The sequence below is a fragment of the Spea bombifrons genome, chromosome 11, assembly GCF_027358695.1.
Source record: "Spea bombifrons isolate aSpeBom1 chromosome 11, aSpeBom1.2.pri, whole genome shotgun sequence".
Classification (NCBI taxonomy): domain Eukaryota; kingdom Metazoa; phylum Chordata; class Amphibia; order Anura; family Pelobatidae; genus Spea; species Spea bombifrons.
Window position 1 is genome coordinate 36,648,240 of NC_071097.1, and position 24,003 is coordinate 36,672,242.

The 24,003-nt window shown below is 44.0% G+C and overlaps 1 protein-coding gene across 1 annotated transcript; it reads left to right on the plus strand.

Moving 5' to 3' along the window:
* The first annotated feature begins 985 nt into the window (after positions 1-985).
* Positions 986-23,683, plus strand: CASP7 (caspase 7). The gene is made up of 8 exons (XM_053450889.1): positions 986-1,065; positions 4,258-4,385; positions 18,393-18,547; positions 19,195-19,323; positions 19,836-20,011; positions 20,157-20,295; positions 22,596-22,821; positions 23,408-23,683. The coding sequence occupies exons 2-8, from the start codon at positions 4,258-4,260 to the stop codon at positions 23,418-23,420; spliced, it is 966 nt and encodes a 321-aa protein (XP_053306864.1). The 5' UTR covers positions 986-1,065; the 3' UTR covers positions 23,421-23,683.
* Positions 23,684-24,003: the final 320 nt, after the last annotated feature.

Below are 24,003 nucleotides of genomic sequence, written 5' to 3' on the forward strand. Positions count from 1 at the left end.
AATATATAATATGAGGAATATACAGGATATAACGGGTTATAAGGATGGGATTAGTTATACGGGGGGAGAGTATATAATATATAATATGAGGAATATACAGGGATATAACGGGTTATAAGGAAGGGATTAGTTATACGGCCGGAGAGTATATAATATATAATATGAGGAATATACAGGATATAATGGGTTATAAGGATGGGATTAGTTATACGGGAGAGAGTATATAATATATAATATGAGGAATATACAGGATATAACGGGTTATAAGGACGGGATTAGTTATACGGCCGGAGAGTATATAATATATAATATGAGGAATATACAGGGTATAACGGGTTATAAGGAGGGGATTAGTTATACGGGGGAGCGTATATAATATATAATATGAGGAATATACAGGGATATAACGGGTTATAAGGACGGGATTAGTTTTTGGAATCAGGAAGGATTATTCTGGAAATCACTTTAATGTGGGGTTTTTTGCTTCTTCTGGATCAGCAACATGAAGGAAAGCAATGGACTTGTTTTCAACCTAAATGTCACTATGTTCCTACTCTTGAATAAAACACTATTTTTTTGATGTGTAGACACAGACAGTGTTACACTTATATTGAACCGACTTGTTGATCCTGTAGAAAACAAGGACACAAGGATTTAGAGGCCAAGGAGGGACTGGATAGATAAACAAGGGCACTTGGGCAGTATAGACAGACAGCCTATTCTTGAAAGTGTTAGCTTTACGTAACAACATAGAGGGACTTTTTTCTACTTATTGTTTATTTGTGAAGGGAAGTTACCAAGAAGCATGTTTTGTTAAACAAATGGTTAAATCAGAAACCCCAGACCCAAGCATGGTGTATAACGTTCTCACACTGAACAAAGTTATTAGCAATAAAGTTTCAGAGATCCCGAGGGGGGGGCCAGGGCCGCCCAATCCCTGCACTTCCTTGAAGGGAGGGGGCTCAAGGCCACCCAATCCTTGCACTTCCTAGAAGGGCGGGGGATCCCAAACTTTGCATTTGACAAACAGCTCTGAGATCAGGGACATTCAGCCTCCAGCAAAAGGTAAAAACCGGACCCCTTTCCGCCAGCCCAACGCAGCTTTGTCTCTGCCTTCAGTCTTCTGAAACTTTGTGTCTGCCTTCAGCCTTCTGAAACTTTGTATCGCAGTCCCAGTCCTTCTGTAACTTTGTATCTTAGCCCCAACCCAAATGGCAACTTCATATTTCTTGAGGCGGCCGTGCCAGCACTGAAAGGGTTAGCTTGTAGCCCTCTTACCAAGTCCTGGTTTTTGTTTACTACCCATAGCTGACATGGTTACCCCTCTGGTCTTCAGCTCATTTTCCTTGCCAAAAGGGGTTAATATCTGCCCTTCCCGGATACAGCAACGTTTGAATGGCGCCTCTGACAATGTTTGGCGCCTCGTATGCTGGAGAGATTTTGAACGTATTTTTGTACAGCTCTGCAGGATATGATGACTGTATGTGAATCCATAAATAATACTGTTTTCGGTCAGCGAAGCAATGAAAGGGTTAACAATATTTGTTGTATTGGAGTCTAAGGCCAGGCACTTCCTTTTATTGTATTCTATACAGCCGGTCGGGGTTATAGCACAGGATGTATTCTATATGCTTCGGTATATTTCATCTTATATATATATCTATAGGGTAAAGGATATTCTTTTTTAGAACTCATAAGCTTATGGGGTAACCGTCCAAACGCACGGTGTATGAATTAAATTCCGGAATATTCTTTGCTTTAGCGATGAGTCTGTTTCATTGATAAAATGTGTTTGGGGGACATATTAACCGATTCAGATGATAAATATACTTTTTAACATAACCGGATACAATGTATCAGTATTTGATAAAGTAACGTTTGTTTAAAAACAAAATGTTTATTACGGTAGTTGACGCCCCGATTCTTAAATCTCCAGCCTGGGGAATGAAAAGTAAAAGTGAAACTATGGGAGATTTACTAAGACTTTTTAACCCTTTGAGTGGCTCTCAAGATGTCCGGCTTGGAGAAAAGAAGAGGGGATAGAAAGCATTTAACGAAGTACAGGAGGGACGTTTATTTCAAAGGAGGACTTTTATCCCACTCAGCTTAACATGTGATTGTCTTTTTTTTTTTTCGCTGCGGGTGAAATATTGTCGCCAGTTTTGTATAAAAAGAATACAAAATAGCTAATGTTTTGACATTATTACAGAGCGGGTCTTCATTAGGGCAAAAAGAAGCAGAAATAAGACTGGCGTTTTTCTTTCTTTATATAAGGGTTGAATTTATGTATATGTGTGTGTGTGTGTATGTGTAGATATATATATGTGTGTGTGTGTAATATATACGGTGTGTGTATATATTATATTATATATTATATATATATATATAAGCTCCACAGGGCTGAGCCCCTCATGTTGCTGATTTGGGTTTGGTGAATGATTTCAGGCCAAAGTATTTTGCGTTATCGTTGAATATCAATTCCACTTGTTGAAAAATCCCATATAAATCTTGTTTCCCATCCCCCGCTATGAATTTTGCTGTAGCCAAACGTGTTATTGTTATAATTTTTTTTGTTATAATTTTTAAAAGAATAGTTCCTAAGCGTTGTGACAGGAAACCAGACAATCGTCGGTTAAATCTTTTTACAGACATTTCCTCTGTAATATTGTTAGTTTGGCTTCCTGGGGAACCGGTTGGCTATCGTACCAAAAAATAAAGAACACACAGTACGTATAGAGCGATAACTCTTTATATCGCTGTATAATGTATACCCCAGGCCCTATCGCTCACAGAGCCAAACTGGGTATTAAAACCTGCCCCGAAATAATTAAATACGAGCCCCGTGTCTCACGGCACCGTTATTGTGCCCTCGGCACGTATGGGGAATCCCAATATTCTTTTTGTTCAGAAACCATGCGTTTTTAAAGTATATTTAAAGAACACATTAGTCATAACGATACGTAAAAACCCCACTTGTTTCACAATGTCACTGTTACCCATCACGTTATATAATGGGCTGGGACCAAGTGGATATAGTCCGGATAATGCAAAATAATATATATTTAAATTAAGTATGAATTTTACCTTTTTGACTTGTACTTAAATAAATAACTGAAAACAAATTTCTTGAAAATGCAGAACTCGCATTCACAGTAGATAAAAACCAAATAAAATAGTAGCTCCCCTCCCCCATTATCCTCTTCATTCCTCACCACCATCGTTTCCATCTCCTACCATTATCATCCCCATATTGCACCACATACAGCACACATATTTAGACACTCTCATACTGTCACACACACTTATGCACTTACATGCTCATGACAATACGGAATTGTACACATACGCTCATTCTAACACACAGACTTGCGCACACACTCATGCTAACACACTTGCTTATATGCATTCACTCCAACATACATACATACATACATACATACATATGTACATACATACATACATACATACATATGTACATACTCCTCTCACCCACCCCCTTCCTGGAGGCTTCTTTCTGGCTGCTGTAACACTGCGTGTGAGCGGCCCCATTTTCACCACGTTACGTCACCCTGGCGCATTCTCGTAGCCAATGGCCAATTGCCCATAGACAGACGGCCTACTGGGAAATTTCTCAATATCCTGGTAGGCCCTGATCACTCTCGCTAATATCATGCATTCACGCATGCCAAGACCATAGAGTAACACACATTCACTCTAACACCACACACTACACTTACTCATACACAATCTCCAACACCATACACTAAGACCCACGCAATCACTCACTCTAACACCATGTACCTACACATACACACACTCTATGCTTCCCTAATCATCCATGCCGCTCTCGCAGCTCTCCCTTCCTGACCTTTCCTCTCCCTTCCTGACCTTTCCTCTCCCTTCCTTACCTTTCCTCTCCCTTCCTGACCTTTCTTCTCCCTTCCTCACCTTTCCTCTCCCTTGTGCAGAGTCTAGTCTCGCTGTAGCTCACACTCTCCGTGCCGGCTGCCTCACTGCTGCCGCCCTACTTGTATGGTTTCACGTAGCAATCTATTCAAGGCAACACAGAACACAAACATCGATTTGCCAAAAATCTCCCCAGAGACTTGGCACCAGATCCACGCAGCTGTTGTCAGCTGGCACGACCCCCAGCGCTCGGGGCAGTAGATTGGAGGGCATGTGTGGGCTTTGGGCCGTTTTATGGGATTTCGCTTAACTTCATGGCTACTTTCTAATATGTCTTCTAATAACTTCCAGATGGCGGAGCTGCCGGATGCTCAGGTCCCCGAATCAAAAGGACGCGAGGATGATTCGGACGGGAGATTCCCAGAAGATGCCGTGGATGCAAAGCCAGACAGAAGCCAGAGGTGGCGGATATTTCCCAGGTAAATGAGCTCTGTGGGGTATTAATAATGCAAATGCCCCTAATGGAACCATCAATAACATTTCCCAGAACGGCACAAAAATTCAATGAAAACCTTAAAAAATGACAATGGTGACGGCGGAGATTGTGTCTGGAATGTGTGACAGAAACCAGAAGTGTATCGGGGAGTTAGAATTTGGAACGTTCTATTTGAAGATACATAGGTTGGGAATGAGGTGCCGGCGACGCAGGATCACGAGGTTTCATGACTTGGAGCGTTCCGGATCACCCTTATATTCGCCCCTCGGCCACATAAAAGGGGGGCCGATCGCCTATTTGGGTGATCAGGCTTCCCCTATCACCAGCGCTTAATTCAAGGGTTAAAAGGGAGGTCGGTGATCTCTAGAATCCGCTCACTAACACAATAGAGGACTGCAGCCTCTGAGGCTCTTTTTTCTCCTTAAAAGTCCTGAAAAGGCGCCATATCCCGGTGCCCGGCAGTAATGGCGCATGTGCAGAAGGGGCAGCTGGTGGCAATACCCTGTCTCAAGTCTACGGCAGCATCAAAGAGAAATACGTCACGGTGCCCTCATGGTTAAAATGCATTCGTTTCTGTGGTCATTGATATAGAAATTATTATTATTTTTTATTGAAATGTATCAATATATTTTATTTGCGTTTATTGTTATTACAGCCTGAGCGACAGGGTATATTTTATCGCAATATTAAATTATTAAGAACACTGGATGCAGCTGCTTTAGCCCAGGTGAAATTTGAGCCTTTAGTTGAAGTTGATGTCTTTCATTGGGCAAACGTAAAAAGAAGATCTTTTTTATGCGTTGATCCAGTAAAAGGTATCAACTTTAAAGACTGCAACAATGTTATGAAGTGTGGACATCTTGGCCCGAAGCCATAGTTACAACTTAAACAAATGCTTAAAGAGCCTGTCCTTGTCCCAACCACTATTAAGGAAGTTTTACTTTACTGAGAGGGTGGTAGATAAGTGGAACAGCCTCCCAGCAGAAGTGGTAGAGGGTAATACAGTGAGGGTATTAAACATGCATGGGATAGACATACGGCTCCTGAATCTAAGACGAGACCAACGACTGATTAAGGTTTGAGTCATTTTTGTATGAATTCCACAAAATGTGCGCTATTATCTAAAACTACCAGCAGAGGGCAGCCAAGCACCGGTTAACTTTCCACAATAATTATGAGAACTTTGCAAACTGACCCAGAAACTCTGAGTATTTTAACCCTTTAATAGCCTTTAACACAGATTCTGTTGCAATGACATACTAACGGTGGCAGCCAATTGGCTTTAATAACAGTCCTTATGGAAACAATGACTGGGCAGGAGGTAAAGATGTTCTGAATGGAGTCACCTGCACGGGCGTAGGGGACGGGGGGGACAGATCCCCCCCAGGAAATCATGCGGGGGGGACCGATAATAGAGCAATCCCCCCCAGTGCCCTCGGTGCACAGCTGCCCGATCAGCAGCTGCAGCGTGCAGGACTGGTTGGGGATTTCCCTAACCAGTCCAACACTTACCGGTGTGCTGTCTGTCACTGAGTGCCGGGCGATGGGATATGACGTTTATATCCCAGCCCCGGCGCTCAGCAGAAACAGCTCTGCGCAGCTGCACTGCACTAGAGCGGCAAACCACCAGAAGGGGAGGAGGAAGAGCAAGCAGAAAGCAGAAGAGAAGAAGAGAAAGGTAAGAGATGTGCAAAACGGGGGGGGGGGGGGGGTCTGATGTGCAAAACAAGGGGGGGGGGTCTGATGTGCAAAACGAGGGGGGGGGGTCTGATGTGCAAAACGAGGGGGGGGGGTCTGATGTGCAAAACGAGGGGGGGGGGTCTGATGTGCAAAACGAGGGGGGGGGTCTGATGTGCAAAACGAGGGGGGGGGTCTGATGTGCAAAACGAGGGGGGGGGTCTGATGTGCAAAACGAGGGGGGGGTCTGATGTGCAAAACGAGGGGGGGTCTGATGTGCAAAACGAGGGGGGGTCTGATGTGCAAAACGAGGGGGGGTCTGATGTGCAAAACGAGGGGGGGTCTGATGTGCAAGACGAGGGGGCGGTCTGATGTGCAAAACAGTGTATATGTGTATGGGCAGTGTATATGTGTACGTGTGTATGGGCAGTGTATATGTGTATGGGCAGTGTATATGTGTACGGGCAGTGTATATGTGTACGGGCAGTGTATATGTGTACGGGCAGTGTATATGTGTACGTGTGTATGGGCAGTGTATATGTGTATGGGCAGTGTATATGTGTACGTGTGTACATGTGTATGGGCAGTGTATATGTGTACGTGTGTATGGGCAGTGTATATGTGTATGGGCAGTGTATATGTGTATGGGCAGTGTATATGTGTACGGGCAGTGTATATGTGTACGTGTGTATGGGCAGTGTATATGTGTATGGGCAGTGTATATGTGTACGTGTGTGTGGACAGTGTATATGTGTATGGGCAGTGTATATGTGTACGTGTGTGTGGGCAGTGTATATGTGTATGGGCAGTGTATATGTGTACGTGTGTACGTGTGTATGGGCAGTGTATATGTGTACGTGTGTGTGGACAGTGTATATATGTATGGGCAGTGTATATGTGTACGTGTGTATGGGCAGTGTATATGTGTGTGGACAGTGTATATGTGTATGGGCAGTGTATATGTGTACGTGTGTATGGGCAGTGTATATGTGTATGGGCAGTGTATATGTGTACGTGTGTATGGGCAGTGTATATGTGTACGTGTGTGTGGACAGTGTATATGTGTATGGGCAGTGTATATGTGTACGTGTGTGTGGACAGTGTATATGTGTATGGGCAGTGTATATGTGTACGTGTGTATGGGCAGTGTATATGTGTATGGGCAGTGTATATGTGTATGGGCAGTGTATATGTGTACGTGTGTGTGGGCAGTGTATATGTGTATGGGCAGTGTACGTGTGTATGGGCAGTGTATATGTGTATGTGTGTGTATGGGCAGTGTATATGTGTACGTGTGTATGGGCAGTGTATATGTGTATGTGTGTATGGGCAGTGTATGTGTGTATGGGCAGTGTATATGTGTACGTGTGTATGGACAGTGTATATGTGTACGTGTGTATGGGCAGTGTATATGTGTACGTGTGTATGGGCAGTGTATATGTGTACGTCTGTATGGGCAGTGTATATGTGTACGTCTGTATGGGCAGTGTATATGTGTGTGTATATAAGGAGTGTATTTGTCTTATAGTGTATACGTCTGTGTAAGTATGTGCAAAGGCAGTGTATATTTATGGGGAGGCGTGTGTGTGTGTGAGCAGTTTATGTATGTTTGGGCAGGCGTGTATAAGGGTAGTGCATATGTGTGAGTACTGGCAAGTGTGTATGTGCAGGCAATTGCAGTGTATGTGTGTGTTTTTGTGGGCAGGCATGCGTAAGGGCAGTGCATATGTGTGTATGGATAGTGTATATGTGTGTATGGATAGTGTATATGTGTGTATGGATAGTGTATATGTGTGTATGGATAGTGTATATGTGTGTATGAGCAGGCATGTCGTACTTAAAGGGAAGATTATGATTCCCTGTAACACATGTTTAACTCAGGGGCACCTAGGGTTAAATCCAGGCCTATTTCTGGTTAAAATGAGTATGTGTGTCACTGTATGTCACAGCATTCGGACACAAGAGAATATTTCGGGGTGCTACTTGGTCTAGGGCATCACTAATACAAAGCACCACGAGTTAATCTAGGGGTAGGCAGAGTAAGTGAAGGATGTGTTTGCGTGTCTGGGTGTGATAGCGTATGTTTGTGGGTTTGTTATTGTGCACATCTGTTTTTATGGGTATGATAGTATGTTTCCAGGTGTGTTATGGTGGGCATGTGTCTAGGTATATTAGGGTGGGAATGTTTTGGGGTGTATTATTGTGTGTGTGTGTATGTTATTCAAGTGTTTAAGTGTGTGGATCTGTTCCTGTGTGCATGACGTGTTAGGAGTCTTAGATGGATCCTTCAATACATCATAGTAGTCTCTGTGGCCGTGTCCAGTGGGGTCCATCTGTGGTTGTAAGATTTTTCTGTTTCTGTGGGAATTTTCTCCCATTCATCCAGTAGAACGTTTTATGAGCTGTAGGTGATATACCTTTTTGGACAGCACTATGCTTCTAACTTTGTGGGAACGGTTTTGGGGAAGGTCCTTTTCTATTCCATCATGACTGCCCCAGTGTACAAAACAAGGTCCATAAAGGCATGGCTGCAAAAATTCCCCACAGAAACTCTCCAAAATCTTGTGGAAATCGTTCCCAGATGAGTGAAAGCCGTTATAGCGGCAAAGGGGGACCAACTTCATATTAATGTCTATGTATTTATAATGTGATGTCATAAAGTCCCTGTTGGTGAAATGGTCAGGTATACCCTACCAGAAAAAATGCTATCCCCCCCAGATTTTTAGGGGTTCCTACGCCCATGGTCACCTGTATTCAAGCAGGGATTCCAGTTGTCATATAGCAAGGAGGAAATCGCCATTTCGGATAATTGAATATCATGAAATCAGGAGACTACGAAGGAGTTGGCTCCAGAGTGTGCGACCCTGAGAATCTGCCCCTTCACCCTGAGACTGGGGTAAAAACCTGAGAATCTGCCCCTTCACCCTGAGACTGGGGTAAAAACCTGAGAATCTGCCCATTCACCCTGAGACCTTAGGACTGGGGCAAAAACCCTCAGGATCTGCTTTTTTGCCCTGAGACCTTAAGACTGGGGCAAAAACCCAGAGGATCTCATTCCCACAGTGTTACTGATCTCCTTTTTCAACCTGTTTAGTAATTCTGACGTTTTATATCTGGAGGACGAATCAAAGGTAGTTTGTTTTGTTTTTTTACTTTTAGATGTGTTTTACATACCCAACAGTTTGATATTTTTTTTTTTTTTTTTTTTTTAAAGCTGCAAAGTTTTTTGTTTTTTTATTATTTTACATAACTTACCGGCGTTTTCCATGCCTCTGTATCTCAGGGCAAAATTCTTTCAGGTGACTGTTCTTGTTTTAACCTACAAAAACTTGTTCTGCTACTGGGAAGAGTGTTTTATAATTAAGTGTTTGAATTTGTTTGTAAATTGTGTAGACTACGATATCTCAATCCATTCGTTTTCACAACCGTCAGCACGATACGTCAAACATTTTTAAAGAAATTTAAAAAAACATACATAAAATAATTCAATAATGTAACAGAGGAGAATTTGTATTGGGAATCGTAGCATGCTCCTTCTGATCTATCATTATATATATATATATTATAATTTTTAGGAGACATGTTAAGAGAATATGCTTGTGCACAAATGCTAACACCATCCACTCATGCACACCATCCAGTCACACACTCACTCTAACACTATACACTTACACACACATACATCCATACACACACATACATCCATACACACACATACATCCATACACACACATACACCCATACACACACATACACCGTACGCCTGGGTCCGGCTTAGGCAGCATCCATTCCATATACATCCCTGTACCTACCATGGAGTTGAATCAGCGGGACTTCGTTACTTTGAAACCGCTCTTTGAGACCCTCTTGCAACTTTAAACCCTCTCTGCACACCGTTAATTAGGCGCTGGTGGGTAGGAGGGGGCTTAATCCTGAAGTTTGGCCAAGAGCTCAAAATATACACAAAAACAAAGGAGGGAAACACCGTGAGAAACCTATAACCACCTACAGGGCCAGACCGGCGATCGCGGGGAGGCTCCGGCACTTTAAGGCTGCGGCCGCCTGTTGATGCAAATATAACTATGTTAGGTAGATATTAAAATAACATGAAATGGATCAGAAATCCAGCGCAGACGGGGTTAATGTTGTAAATTACTATTGTAGCTGGAAACGGCTGATTTTTAATGGAATCTCTTCATAGGGGTACAGAGGCCCTTTAACACTCCCATCACTCCTGTGTTCCAATGGCCCTTTATAACTCCCATCACTCCTGTGTTCCAATGGCCCTTTATCACTCCCATCACTCCTGTGATCCAATGGCCCTTTATCACTCCCATCACTCCTGTGTTCCAATGGCTCTTTATCACTCCCATCACTCCTGTGTTCCAATGGCCCTTTATCACTCCCATCACTCCTGGGTTCCAATGGCCTTTATCACTCCCATCACTCCTGGGTTCCAACGGCCCTTTATCACTCCCATCACTCCTGGGTTCCAACGGCCCTTTATCACTCCCATCACTCCTGGGTTCCAACGGCCCTTTATCACTCCCATCACTCCTGGGTTCCAATGGCCCTTTATCACTCCCATCACTCCTGGGTTCCAATGGCCCTTTATCACTCCCATCACTCCTGTGTTCCAATGGCACGTTGTGTTCGCTGATCGATAGAAAACTACTGTGACGTAGCGGCGGGGTGGTCAGTATGCGGCCAAATATTTATGCTATTTTGATGAGTATCCGCTGGGCCTGCGCTGATTCCTTGCCTTATTTTAAATACGTCGTGGTAATTTCCGCAGCACCCCTACATTTTTATTCCTGTTAGGATGTTCTTCCCTTTTTTATATATCATTTTATAGTATTTATTTTTTTTACAATGTAATTTTAAATATTTATTTTACCTCTGCTTTAACCCTATTAACACCAGCATAAGTTAAAAAAAAAATCAAGTGACAAAGGGAATATTTAGCAAAGCGCCATAAATTTTTTTTAAAAAAAATTACCTAAAAATCAAATAAATTTGAAAGGTTTCCCCTTGACCTATTTTGGCGAAATCAACATAAAAAAAAACAGCTGGAGAAATGATACAAGAATAACGATGCTTTGTCCGCGCAGGTCCCACTGTATGTGAAACGGATCTGCGCTTTGCTTAAAATATCATATTTTCTTCCTGCATCTTAAAAATTCCCCTTTTCTGTTCAATAAAAACACTTGGGGTTTTCACGGGGTTTCAAAGGACAGATTTTTCTTTCAATGACTTGCTTTTTTATAACAAAGCCTCGCGCGGCCCTGCGTTGGAATGCGTAACGGGGCCACCGGGCATCAGCTTGGTTTGCGTTACATTTTTTGCGTTGCGAGCGATGACGTTTCTCAGGCGGGGCAGGCTGAGTTTACTGAAGAGGCCGCTAATATTCAGCTACTCCGAAGGGCTGGACTCACGTTTTCATGTTCGCTCTGCGTGTTGGCAGGCGGATCCGATCGGAGACCACGCGCCGCGTGGCTACTATGGGTCCCTGTTGGCCAGTGGCCGCCGGGATGGTCAGCCTAGATTTGTTACTCAGCTTGGCAAGAGTTGAAGGTCATCTCTTGCAAAGCCGACCTTGAGGGTCATCAATGAGCAAGCGACAAACCTGGGCGACAGGGGGGCCAGGCACCTTTTCTTTTAGAAAGCCCCCCCCATACTTAAAACTGGGAGCCAATTGGAGCAAATCCCTTAAACTCATCTTTGGCTGGGAGTAGTTGGATTTACACTAACATATCCCCTCATTGGGAGGCTCTAGAAGATTCCATCCTTCCTCGGTTTTGGCCAAGGAGGAAAAGAAGGGGCTGCGTGTCGTGGGGGGCCCTGGATTCCACTGTGGCCCCTACCACCTTTGTAACACAGTTCCATTTCCCAATAAAATAGAATAAAAACGCATGAATGGGGAAAAAAGTCCTAATCTCTATTTTTCACTTTATAATTTTTTTTTTGCGTAAGCTTAAAAACACGCACATTATTCTAGTTTTGCCTTCTTGTAAAGCCCAGCGCCGGTCATTCCGGGTCTTTAAAGTTATCCAAACTCCACGGCCCTCACTGTCCCAGCCAACGGGTTCTGTCTGGACCCCCGGCCGTTCATAGGGGACGCGAGGAAAGCTCCTGAAGTCTTTAGAGCCAAAAACCGCGATGATCCAAACAGGAGCCGCCATCTCCATGACTCAGAGCGTTATCTGGAATGGCCCGGCCCGGCCCGGCCCAGACTAATATTTACCATCCGTATTTTTCAAATGAGTTTCCTTATGACACCCAGCGGCTGGTATTACTATTATTATTATTATTACTATTATTACTATTTATTATTATTACTATTATTATTATTATTACTATTATTACTATTTATTATTATTATTACTATTATTACTATTTATTATTATTACTATTATTATTATTACTATTATTATTATTATTACTATTATTACTATTTATTATTATTATTACTATTATTACTATTTATTATTATTACTATTATTATTATTACTATTTATTATTATTATTACTGTTATTACTATTATTACTGTTATTATTACTATTATTATTATGATTATTATTATTTGGATACATTGTTTCTTGGATTTGAAACAGTTATATATCAATAAATAAGAAAAGAAAAGAATTCTGGAGAAAGCAAGGAGTTGTTGTAATTACGTTACAAGAAATGCAAAAAAATGCAAAATTTAGTAAAATACAAAAAAGTGACTCCGGGATTGGGGTGAGAACCCCGATGCTGCCGCCTGTCCGTCCCTCTGGCACTCGTAGGGTAAAAGCCTCAGCTCTCAGTATTTGTTAAATGCCCCCCATGCGTTGGCACACTGGTAACGTGCATGCGTGCGGCGGCGCATGCACCCCGTGCGGTTGTATTATGTGGTTTGCAGGGATCCCGATACATTTGTTTCCCGTCGCGCAGGATGAATGGAGGGTTTCTCGCTTTTTAGATCTGTCAGCGAGGTCTGACTAAGCTCGGCCGGGGAGAGCAGGGGAGGCTTTGAATAGAAGAATCGAGCAGCGCGCTGCTGACTCAGGGGGACCTCTGCTCCTGATGAAGACCCCGCTGGCTGGGGCCGCTTCGGGCATGGTGGCTTCCTGGCACGGCTGGGCACAGGCTGTAACTTTGCCAAACTGGCAGAAGGCTTTCCCTGTCTTCCGATGCAGAGTGGGGTGCCGGTTAATGAAGAGCCCAGGTAGGCAACTCCATATTCTCCTCTGATTTAATGATATCTGAGCTTCCCGATTGGTGCTTTTCTCCCTGCTTTAACACAGTTGGAATCCCTGCTTGAATACAGGTGACTCTTGTATATCTTTACCTCTTTAGACAAGTCACGGTTTCCATAAGGATCGTTATTAGAAATATTGTTGCTGCCATTGGCCGTTCTCTGCTATAGGGTCTGTGTGATGAGCTATTAAAGGGTTAATATTGAAAGTGTCTCAATGGCTTTAGAAAGGGACGATTAACGACTCGCTGCCTGACCACGTGTACTCGGCTTCCAGAGACTGCTGGATGTGATCACCTGAGCGATTCTGTGCACCGTTTGGGGTCACTCAGCTGATTTCATGAAAAACGAGGACATTTCTGGCTGTAACAAAATTACAAAAAAAGGTTTCTAATTCTAACCATCAGTTAGCCTTTTAAACGTAAACTTGGATCAGCGAACACAACGTGCCATTGGAACACAGGAGTGATGGGAGTGATAAAGGGCCATTGGAGCACAGGAGTGATGGGAGTGATAAAGGGCCATTGGAACACAGGAGTGATGGGAGTGATAAAGGGCCATTGGAGCACAGGAGTGATGGGAGTGATAAAGGGCCATTGGAACACAGGAGTGATGGGAGTGATAAAGGGCCGTTGGAACACAGGAGTGATGGGAGTGATAAAGGGCCATTGGAACACAGGAGTGATGGGAGTGATAAAGGGCCATTGGAGCACAGGAGTGATGGGAGTGATAAAGGGCCTTGGAACACAGGAGTGATGGGAGTGATAAAGGGCCATTGGAACACAGGAGTGATGGGAGTGATAAAGGGCCATTGGCACACAGGAGCGATGGGAGTGATAAAGGGCCATTGGCACACAGGAGTGATGGGAGTGATAAAGGGCCTCTGTACGTCTATGAAGAGATTCCATTAAAAATCAGCCGTTTCCAGCTAAAATAGTCATTTACAGCATTAACCCCGTCTGCGCTGGATTTATTATCCATTTCATGATATTTTAATGGACAAAATGTGCTTTTCTTTCAAAAAACCAAGGACATTTCTAAGTGACCCCAAACTTTTGAGTGTGTTCATATATATAAATATTTTTTTTATTGATGTTGATTCAGTTGAATTCTTTGTGTTTACGATTTAGGGATTTATTCACTAAAGTTGTAGTTCCCGGTTTTTTCATCCTGGCGGAGGTTCAGTGGCCGGCGCTGTGTATCGCGTGGTGTGAGGGGCCCCGCGGATTTAACTATGAAGGGCCAGCTCGGCATCTCATGCAGGAGAAGTTTCCCCGGGGTTGTATAGTAATTGACGCATACGCTCCGAGTGTCCCAGTTTTTTACGGTACAGTCCTGATTTTGAGGGACTGTATCGGGAATTTCTCCCCCATGCATGCAACGATAAGGACAGACGGATACGGGGCCAGAGTGGCCCCCGGTTACAACGTGTAATGGGCCACAAAAACTCTGCTGACCTTCCTGTTGGTTCTTTCTCTTAACGAGTAATTAATGAAATGTTATCCTCGGCCGATTCTTAAGGAAGCTCCTGAGGGAATAACCGTCTACTTCTTATCACCGAGAACAACTAAAGTCCAAACGCATCCAGCGTCCTTCACTGCTCGAGATGAGCGCCGTGCAGCGCTGCGGAATATGACGGCGATATATAAAACAAAAAGTAATCCGTGATAACGTGATTTATCCCCACGAGAAACTATTCCGGGTTCTGATCGTCTCCAGTTCAGGGAATCGCTAAAAAACACTCAGATTTACCCAAATTCTGACATGTGACATCATGACCATGTCTGTCTGGGCATCACTATGACATCACAGCACTTCCGCCCCTGAAGATTTGGCCGCTATGGGATAACCCGGATGGGAAGCAGCAGCAGCTCCTATCCATGATCATTTTATTCGAACCCGACTCCCCGTAACAGTCAGATGTTTGGGGCACTTTTGGGGTCGCATTAGTGATTTGTATAGTTGCCAACTGTCTCTATATTGTTAGGACAGTCCCTTTTCTCATCAATTGTTACATTGGCCATGAAACCACAAGATGTTTTGTCAGTTACTGCTATCGATCATGGCAAAAGTCCTGATGTCGAGACACTTTGCAAGTACGCATTTTGTCCCATACAAGGAACCCGCAATACCTTTTTCTAGTTATGTTTTCCGAGGCCCGGGATGGTTTATGAGATAAAGAACTCTGGCAGATTTTATTAAAAATGCAAATTTTACAGCTCAAATTCCAAAATACACGCGTTTTTTGTTTTGTTTTTTTTTTTGTTTTTTTTCCAGGCTTCGCTGATCGTTTTCTGGACCAACCGGTTTCCTTTATTTATTTTTTGCCTTCGAGACGTTTCCTCGTACGCTCGGGGAGTTTTAGCACAAAGTACACAAAGCCATAAAAACAATGAAGTGAACTTTTATAAAATAGATTCTGTATTAATCTCAGCGGCCGGGGAGGGCTGGATAAAAGTAGCCACGACTTCTAAATGTTGTTGCCGGCATCGGATTTGTTGTCCTGTTTTATTCATCTCAACAGTTTTTCCTTCCACTTCTAAAAATGGCTTCTTAAATACCCCATCGATCTGTCGGCGGGGCAGGAGCAGCCAAGCGGTTTAGTATTAAAGCAGCTCAAAGCGTTCTAGGCAGAAAACAAACTTAATGCGCGTTCAGTCCTCTCTGAAACACATTTACTGAAAGGGGAATACGCTTGTAAAAGGAGCTTGGAAAGGATCCGATCACCGTGTAAATGCTGCTTAGAATCCGTTACTCTATACACCCTCTAGTGGTTATATGTTGCACATAAAATGGTTATATACTGCAAATGAAACCATTAAACATTGTGTGATGGCCCTAAATCAGAAGAGACCAGGAGCCTGTCCCATTAGCAGCCGTCCCCTGCGTGCAGATGAGGATACTGAGAGTTACAATCATTCTGCTGTAAAGTGAAGCAATCGGCAAAGACATTCCATTGCCATGGCGATGGTCTCCTCTTTATTCCCAACGTTTACAAAAAAAAAAACTATAAAAAATAAATAAAAATGAAAGTTATCTGTGTGACTGTCTCCGAACGCTCCCCGCTGCCTCCCTGCTGCCTCCCCGCTGCCTCCCTGCTGCCTCCCCGCTGCCTCCCTGCTGCCTCCCCGCTGCCTCCCCGCTGTCTCTCGGCACGATGTATCCGCTCTACAAGCACTGAACAGAATTACATACAAACTCCGAAACTGAACTGTCCCAAAATGTAGCCGTTTTGGCAAATAATGCGTAAAATCGCCTGATCTGCGCTTTGCACCAAACAAGCTGTTTGTGAGATTTAGTAGTTTTAGTAAAACTTTAATAAATGAACCGGGCGACTTCTTGCTCCTAAATAATCAAAGCTGGAGCCGATAATTCTATTTGTTACTTTGTTGCTTCATGTGTTTGTTATACACTTTTCTCTCCTCTCTCCTCTCTTCTCTCTTTTCTCTCTTCTCTCCTCTCTCTTCTCTCCTCTCTTTTCTTTTCTTTTTTCTTTGCTTTCTTTCATCAGAAAGGCAAAAACCCCCTAATTTTCCAGCTTTTGCCACTTAGGGGGGAAAACCCCTTCTGGACCCCAAAAGGCGATGACTGTTTGTTCCGTCGTTTATACCCCTCTATGTTCTGCATTTACCCCTTTTCTGGAGGCATCCGGTGTATCTGATAGAACCCCCCCTCTCTGGGCGGTGGATTCTGTCCCTTTACTGCCCTCACTGTACAGAGCCCCTTCCTTTGCTGCGTATGAAATCTTCGCTCTTCCCGTCTCGGAAGACGGCCTCTCGGTCTTCGTACGCTGGACTTGGCGGCAGCCTGTGGCAGAACCAGCATTATTTGATCAGCGTCTTGTCCGCCTCGTCTCCCATCCTTACAACGGCTGCCTGAACCGAGTTATCAGAATGAACAGAAAAAAATGACAGAAACCCAAATAAAAAAAATATATTTTTTTGGGGGGGGGGGGTTGAGAACACTGAAAAATCCCACCTGAGGGCAGATCTTTGGACGCATTTGTTTGTTTTACCTTTTTTTTTTATTATTATTATTATTTAGTTTGTTGGGGGTGGGGGGGTCACTGCAGTCCAGCTGCAGCAGCACTCGCACCCAAGAGCTGACGTTCTCTTTCTGTTGAAAATGGTACCTTCGATGTTCTTTCGTGCGGAACGTCTGTATTTCTCCATAAAACGTGCTTTTTGGGAAGGATGTGAAGTCTCCGGGATTTCCAGCAGCAGCAGCAGCAGCGGTTTTTGTGATGAAACTTTTGTATCCGCCGGGTTAATAATTACCCTCCGGGCTGCAGACGGGAAGAAAATGCAAACAGATTGCAATCCTTACCTGGAATTAATAAAACGGAAACATTCGGAATAAATCTGATACTCGTACTATATTCTCATAAACCTACCCTGTGTGTGTGATATAGAAATATATATATGTGTGTGTGTGTGTGTGATATATAAATGTGTGTGTGTGTGTGATATATACGGTATATATATATGTGTGTGTGTGTGTGTGTGATATATATATGTGTATGTGTGTGTGTGTGATATATATATATATATGTGTGTGTGTGTATATATGTGTGTGTGTGTGATATATACGGTATATATATGTGTGTGTGTGATATATAAATATACTGCTATTCGAGATGCGCCCCCTGCAGGCTCCAGTACTATTGGGGTTTATTTACCCCGTTTAATTTATAAAGCCGTTCCCTGCTGTTTCTATACACATTATCGGGGCTTTTAGGGCCGTAGAACCCTGCGATCCCCTCATACCCAGCAAACATTCTGACCTCCTAGAAAAGAGGGGCATCAGGGGGGGAGAGAGGGGCAACAGGGGGGGGGAGAGGGGCATCAGGGATTTGGGAAAGAGACTGGCCAAACTAGAAGAGAGACACTTGGCAGGTACATAGACATAAATAGCAGTCTGGGCAACATATAGAGACTGGGGCAAAAATGATTATTCCCAGGTGAAATCTTGATGATGGCGCTGTATAAAACTAATCATAATAATAATAATAATAATAATGCGTAGTCATAAAATCTGCATTCTTATAAATTGTTTGTTTTGTTTTTTTTTAGTATAAAATCGAAAAATGAGAAGGATCAGCCAGAAACTCCCTCGGTTACCAGCCAGGATATCCGCATCATTTCACCTTCATTCCGGTATACGATGAACTACAGGAAAGTTGGCAGGTGCATCATTATCAACAACAAAAACTTCGATGCAAACACAGGTATGCATTGTGAGGTCGTAGAAAAATAACATGCGCAGCGTCTCAGCCACACAAAGGCTTTCTTCTCCGGGGAGGGGGGGTAGATGGGAATTATAATCTACTTCAAAGGAAACGTTTGGGTCCAACTTAACATACAGTGTTTATACAAATCGCTCCAAAGTTTGGGGTCACTTACAAATGAAATCACTCCCATCACTCCCATCACTCCTGTGCGCAACTGGCCCTTTATCACTCCCATCACTCCTGTGTTCCAATGGCCTTTATCACTCCCATCACTCCTGTGTTCCAATGGCCCTATATCACTCCCATCACTCCTGTGTTCCAATGGCCCTTTATCACTCCCATCACTCCTGGGTTCCAATGGCACGTTGTGTTCGCTGATCCACGTTTAAGTTTAAAAGGCTAACTGATGGTTAGACACCCTTTTGCAATTATGTTACAGCCAGAAATAGATATATGGAACAGCCTCCCAGCATAAGTGGTAGAGGGTAATACAGTGAGGGTATTAAACGACTGATTAAGGTTTGAGTCGTTACGGGGGCCGGGGGGCCGATCTGCCAGCAGGGTCTGGGTTTTTTTTCTCTGCCCCATTCTTACACCTGCAGAACGCGTGTTAAGTGGAGATTATTTTTTTAACCCTTTCCTAGGCATGTGCGTTCGCAATGGCACGGACAAGGATGCCGGCGACCTGTTACACTGCTTCAGAAGCCTGGGATTCGATGTAACTGTTTACAACGACAAGAGCTGCGACGAGATGGAAAGACTGCTACAAAACGGTGAGAATACCACCTCTGCTGGAATGCTGCTCTGCATTTATCTACAACACAAACCAGCAGGGATACTGATCCTATGTCATCTACATGATTTGCCAAAGCGTCTCAGACCTGGGGGGTCTTTTCCGCTTCCCGACCCAGTTAAACGGACAGTACAATGTCCCAAAAAGAAAGTGCTTTAATATGCATTCTTTTGGGAGGAACTGCAGCTACAGCGCTGCAGCTCCCCTGCTTCTCTATAGTCTAATGATGCACGCCATAGCTTGGAGGAGCCAATCCATGGCAGGAAAGCGCTCTCTGGGTTGCCCGTTTTGTCTCGGACCATCTAACGGGGATGAAGGGCTAGTGATAAGAGATTCTGGTAAGAATCTGTATTGGGAATACGTGCCAACACCCCTGGTGAGGATCAGGACTGCTCTTTATGGGGGGGTCCCTCTGGTGTTTTTTTCCATTCAGCATGCGCGGGCGTTCAGTGAATCAAAGCGAGGCGTTCAGAATATCGTCTTTCGTTTCAGTGGCTCAGCAAAACCACAGCGAGAGTGCTTGCTTCGCCTGCGTCCTCCTGAGTCACGGAGAAGAAGGGCAGATTTACGGCACGGACGGGGCGATGGCCATCAAATCCCTGACCAGCCTTTTCCGGGGCGACAAATGTAAAAGTCTCGTCGGGAAACCCAAACTCTTTTTTATTCAGGTAATTCAGACCCAGTGAAACCGCCGTCCCTTTTAACGCGCAGGAAGCAGGAAGGTTTACGGGAACAGCGGGACTTTGCTTCCAGCTTCTGTTGGCGTTGCGGCCGTACGGAAGGACCGCTCGTGACTCTCTTGCCCCGTTTCAGGCTTGCAGGGGCTCGGAGTTTGACGAGGGAATCCAGACGGACTCCGGACCGGCTAATGACTCGCTGGAGACCGACGCCAACCCTCGATACAAGATCCCGGTAGAGGCAGACTTTTTATTTGCATATTCCACCGTGCCAGGTATTGCGCTAACGACGCGTCTCTCCCTAAAAGCAAAGCTTAACACTAACGGCAGCGTGCAAATAGCTCTAATAACGGCCCTCGTGGACACCCTGACTTATTATGGAGAAGCCCTTTTTGAATTTATCGTTCGCTACAATCTCGGGTGTCTAATTCCTATTTTATTTATGGGTCGTAAAATATTACTTTTTTGGGGTATAAATTCAGTGATGTCATGCACCAGGTAGATCCTGATGTATCTAGAAAACATGCGTTGGCCGTTTCTGCAAACAGGAGACCGATCATAGCACGGACTACCTCCAGAGCCTAAAACTGCCACGACTGGTTGGCCAAGTTTTTGAAAGCTTTTTTTTTTTTGCCAAAATTTCAGGGTTTTTCCCCTCTTCGGTGCATGAGTGATGAGCAGAGCCGGCCTTAGGTGTTCTGGCGCCCTGTGCGGACTACTCTTCTGGCGCCCCCCACCCCCAAAAAGAAAGTAAAAAAATCTTGTAACAAAACTCCCCTTTCTCACTATCTACCACCTCTGCCCCTTTATCTCTGCCTTCCCCCCCTCTCCCCCTTTATCACTATCTACCACCTCTGCCCCTTCTCACTGCCTTTCTCGCCCCTTCTCACTATCTACCCCCTCTCCCTACTTCTCATTATCCTTACTTACCTTGTTGAGTCCTGCGGTGGGGGTGCGAGGCGTCCGTCTTCCCCCTCTGCCGTGGTGCGCGCTTCACAGCTGAGCACCGGAATATGACATCATATTTCAGTGCTCGGCATGAAACACCGGCACTGCGACGGAGTCACAGAGAGTGAGGGGCGCCGAGCGGTTGCTGAAAACTTCACGAGTGACCGCTCGGCGCCCCTGCCCAGGACATAAATTAAAATATTGGGTTTTTTTTGTTGTTGTTTTAACTTTATTTAACATCCTCCATGTTAAATAAAGTTAAAAAAAACTTTATTTAACATGGAGGATGTTAAATAAAGTAAAAAAAAACAAAAACGATGTTTTAATTTAAGCCCCGGGCATGACAAGCGCATAGTTGAGTTTGTGCCCAGGAAGATCGTACCCCTATACCCAAATAATGACTCAGACACTTTATTTGGGTGCAAAAATATATTGTCCACAGCTTTATTAACATATATACAATATTTAGAGGTCATTGTCAACCCAGCCACCCCGGTTAACATAATTAACAGTTTACATCTTATTAACACTGACAATGACCTCACATAACCAATAAATTAACCATATAATGGCACCAACACATACCAGGTGCCTCCACATTAACGCATTAACATATTCACCACAATAGGGATGTACTGAGAAACCCCTACCAGACCGTTTAACCAAATTATAACTATGTAGGGGCATACCGAGACACCCCCACACCATCAATTTAACCAAACACCAATGCAGGGGCATACCGAGACACCCCCACACCACCAATTTAACCAAACACCAATGCAGGGGCATACCGAGACACCCCTACACCATCAATTTAACCAAACACCAATGCAGGGGCATACCGAGACACCCCCACACCACCAATTTAACCACACACCAATGCAGGGGCATACCGAGACACCCCTACACCGCCCCAGGTTCTGAGCCACAGGCCAGCTCGAAACCTACACCAATAACTTGAACCAAGTCAAATTATTAACCAAAAACATAACAAAACACCGTATTAGGCAATAATCCCCAACTAACCCCGCCGCTGTGACAAAACGGGGAGGGAGGGTGGGACAACCAGGATTTAGAAAAGCAGTTAAGTGACCGTTTACAAAATGGTTGCCACTTATATACCTTGTTAATAACCCCACCCATAACAACTCTGAACCAATTAAATTAAATTACTTCTTTTGCACACCACCTAGCTCTGTCAAGGCCCACTCCGCCTAAGCTGCGCTGCTCCATGGGCTTCAGGCGCCCCTGTTGCCATGGCACCCTGTGTGGCCGCACAGGTCGCACACCCCTAAGGCCGGCCCTGGTGATGAGAGTGATGAGAGTTCGGTTTCTGGGCTGCTGTTTCACAGGAATGATGTTATTGGATGTAATTGGATGTAATTGGATGTTTTCTACGCATTTGGAATGTTACATTTAATGATACTTTTTTACTATAAAGGCGAATCCTGGCGTAGATCTGATACGGGTGTCTCGGTTTGGGGGAATCGGCAGGAATATTCCAGCGAATATAATATAATATAGAATGTTCCAAACGTTGCTCGTTGCCGCTTATTAGGAAGTCATTGGAATTCCTCAGCCGCAATCACCACGCACATCGGTCATTGCTTCCTTTTGTCGCTCTCAGGTTATTATTCCTGGAGGAACCCCGGGAAGGGCTCCTGGTTCGTTCAGGCTCTGTGCAGCGTCATCTCCAAACACGGCAAAGAACTGGAGATCATGCAGATCCTTACACGGGTCAACTACATGGTGGCCACCAGCTTCGAGTCGTGGTCCGACGATCCGCGCTACAGCGAGAAGAAGCAGATACCCTGCGTGGTCTCCATGCTGACCAAAGAACTCTATTTCTCTGGGTAAATAAAACCGGCGACGATCAGGGAGGGATCTCCAGGCTGCGGCGGGAGTTCCGCGTCATACGTGTTCACGTGTTTCGTGTCGGTTGTGTTGTATGTTGCCGTTTAGATGTGGGGAGGCGCCTACGTATTGTGAAAAAACAGCTGCCGACTCGAAAGGGAACAGGAAACGGATATTAGGGTTTAGCGTTTGATCGTCGTTATCCCGCTGCTCCGACTCAGACCGGCGATCGCTTCCTTCTCTAACCGCATCGCCTTTTTGATGACTTTGCTGGAATTTTTTTATTATCCTCAAAAAAAAAAAAAAGTCAAATCAATTAAATAAAACAGATTATTATAAAGATTTAAAAAAATAATCTGAATATTATATCGTTACAATTTATGAAGTTTTATTAAGTAAAAGTTTAGGGGCCTCCGTGTTTTGTGGCATCGTTGGTGCCGACGTTAAGCCTTGCGCAGCTAAAACCAGGACAGTTGGCAACTATTATTATTTCTTTTACGTGCACATTAGCTCATATCTAATATAGCAATATTTGTGAGGTCAAGTCGATGACATCACCTTATCGTATCTCTCATATATATATAGACCGCAGAAATGAAGAAGGTTAAACCGGTGAGGAAGTTTAAGCCGACGTGGAATATCCTGAATAAACCCCAGGACCAAGTTAGGCTTAAGATCTGACATCAGCTGATAAAGTGGGCCGATGTCTCTTATCTGCAATCAAAACTTATGTTTTCTGTCTCATATTTGTTTATGCATTTATTGTTATTTTATTTTTTAAACACTGCCAGGACTTCTACTCCCTGAGGATGCTGAGAGTTGGAGTCCACTGTGACTGGCAATCCATATAATGGTTCTCCACATTTTAAGCTTATTTTAAACCGGATACTGTATCTATATTCTATTCTGTATCTATAGTGGCTCGTTGCTCAGCGGACATCTACTTTTTATTATTTGTTTTCTTCACTTGTCGTGAAGTCTTTAAAATGTATGGAAAACATAAACAGGGCGACTAATCGGGGTCATGTATGCTGGAAAACGTAAGCACAAGAGGCATAGTTTTAGTGCAAATCCGTGATTAAAGACGTTTAATAAATGTTGAAATGTTACAAACGACTGTGAATACAGAAAAATGCAATAACTGCCCTGGAGAAAAGCCTGTCCTTGGTGGTTTTTCCCCT

Bases quoted from the DNA above. Each gene is read 5' to 3' on its own strand.
- CASP7 (XM_053450889.1), top strand. From the start codon at position 4,258: ATGGCGGAGCTGCCGGATGCTCAGGTCCCCGAATCAAAAGGACGCGAG. The intron at 19,324-19,835 runs GTGAGAATACCA...CTTTCGTTTCAG, and splicing joins GGAAAGACTGCTACAAAACG to TGGCTCAGCAAAACCACAGC. The intron at 20,012-20,156 runs GTAATTCAGACC...GCCCCGTTTCAG, and splicing joins CCAAACTCTTTTTTATTCAG to GCTTGCAGGGGCTCGGAGTT.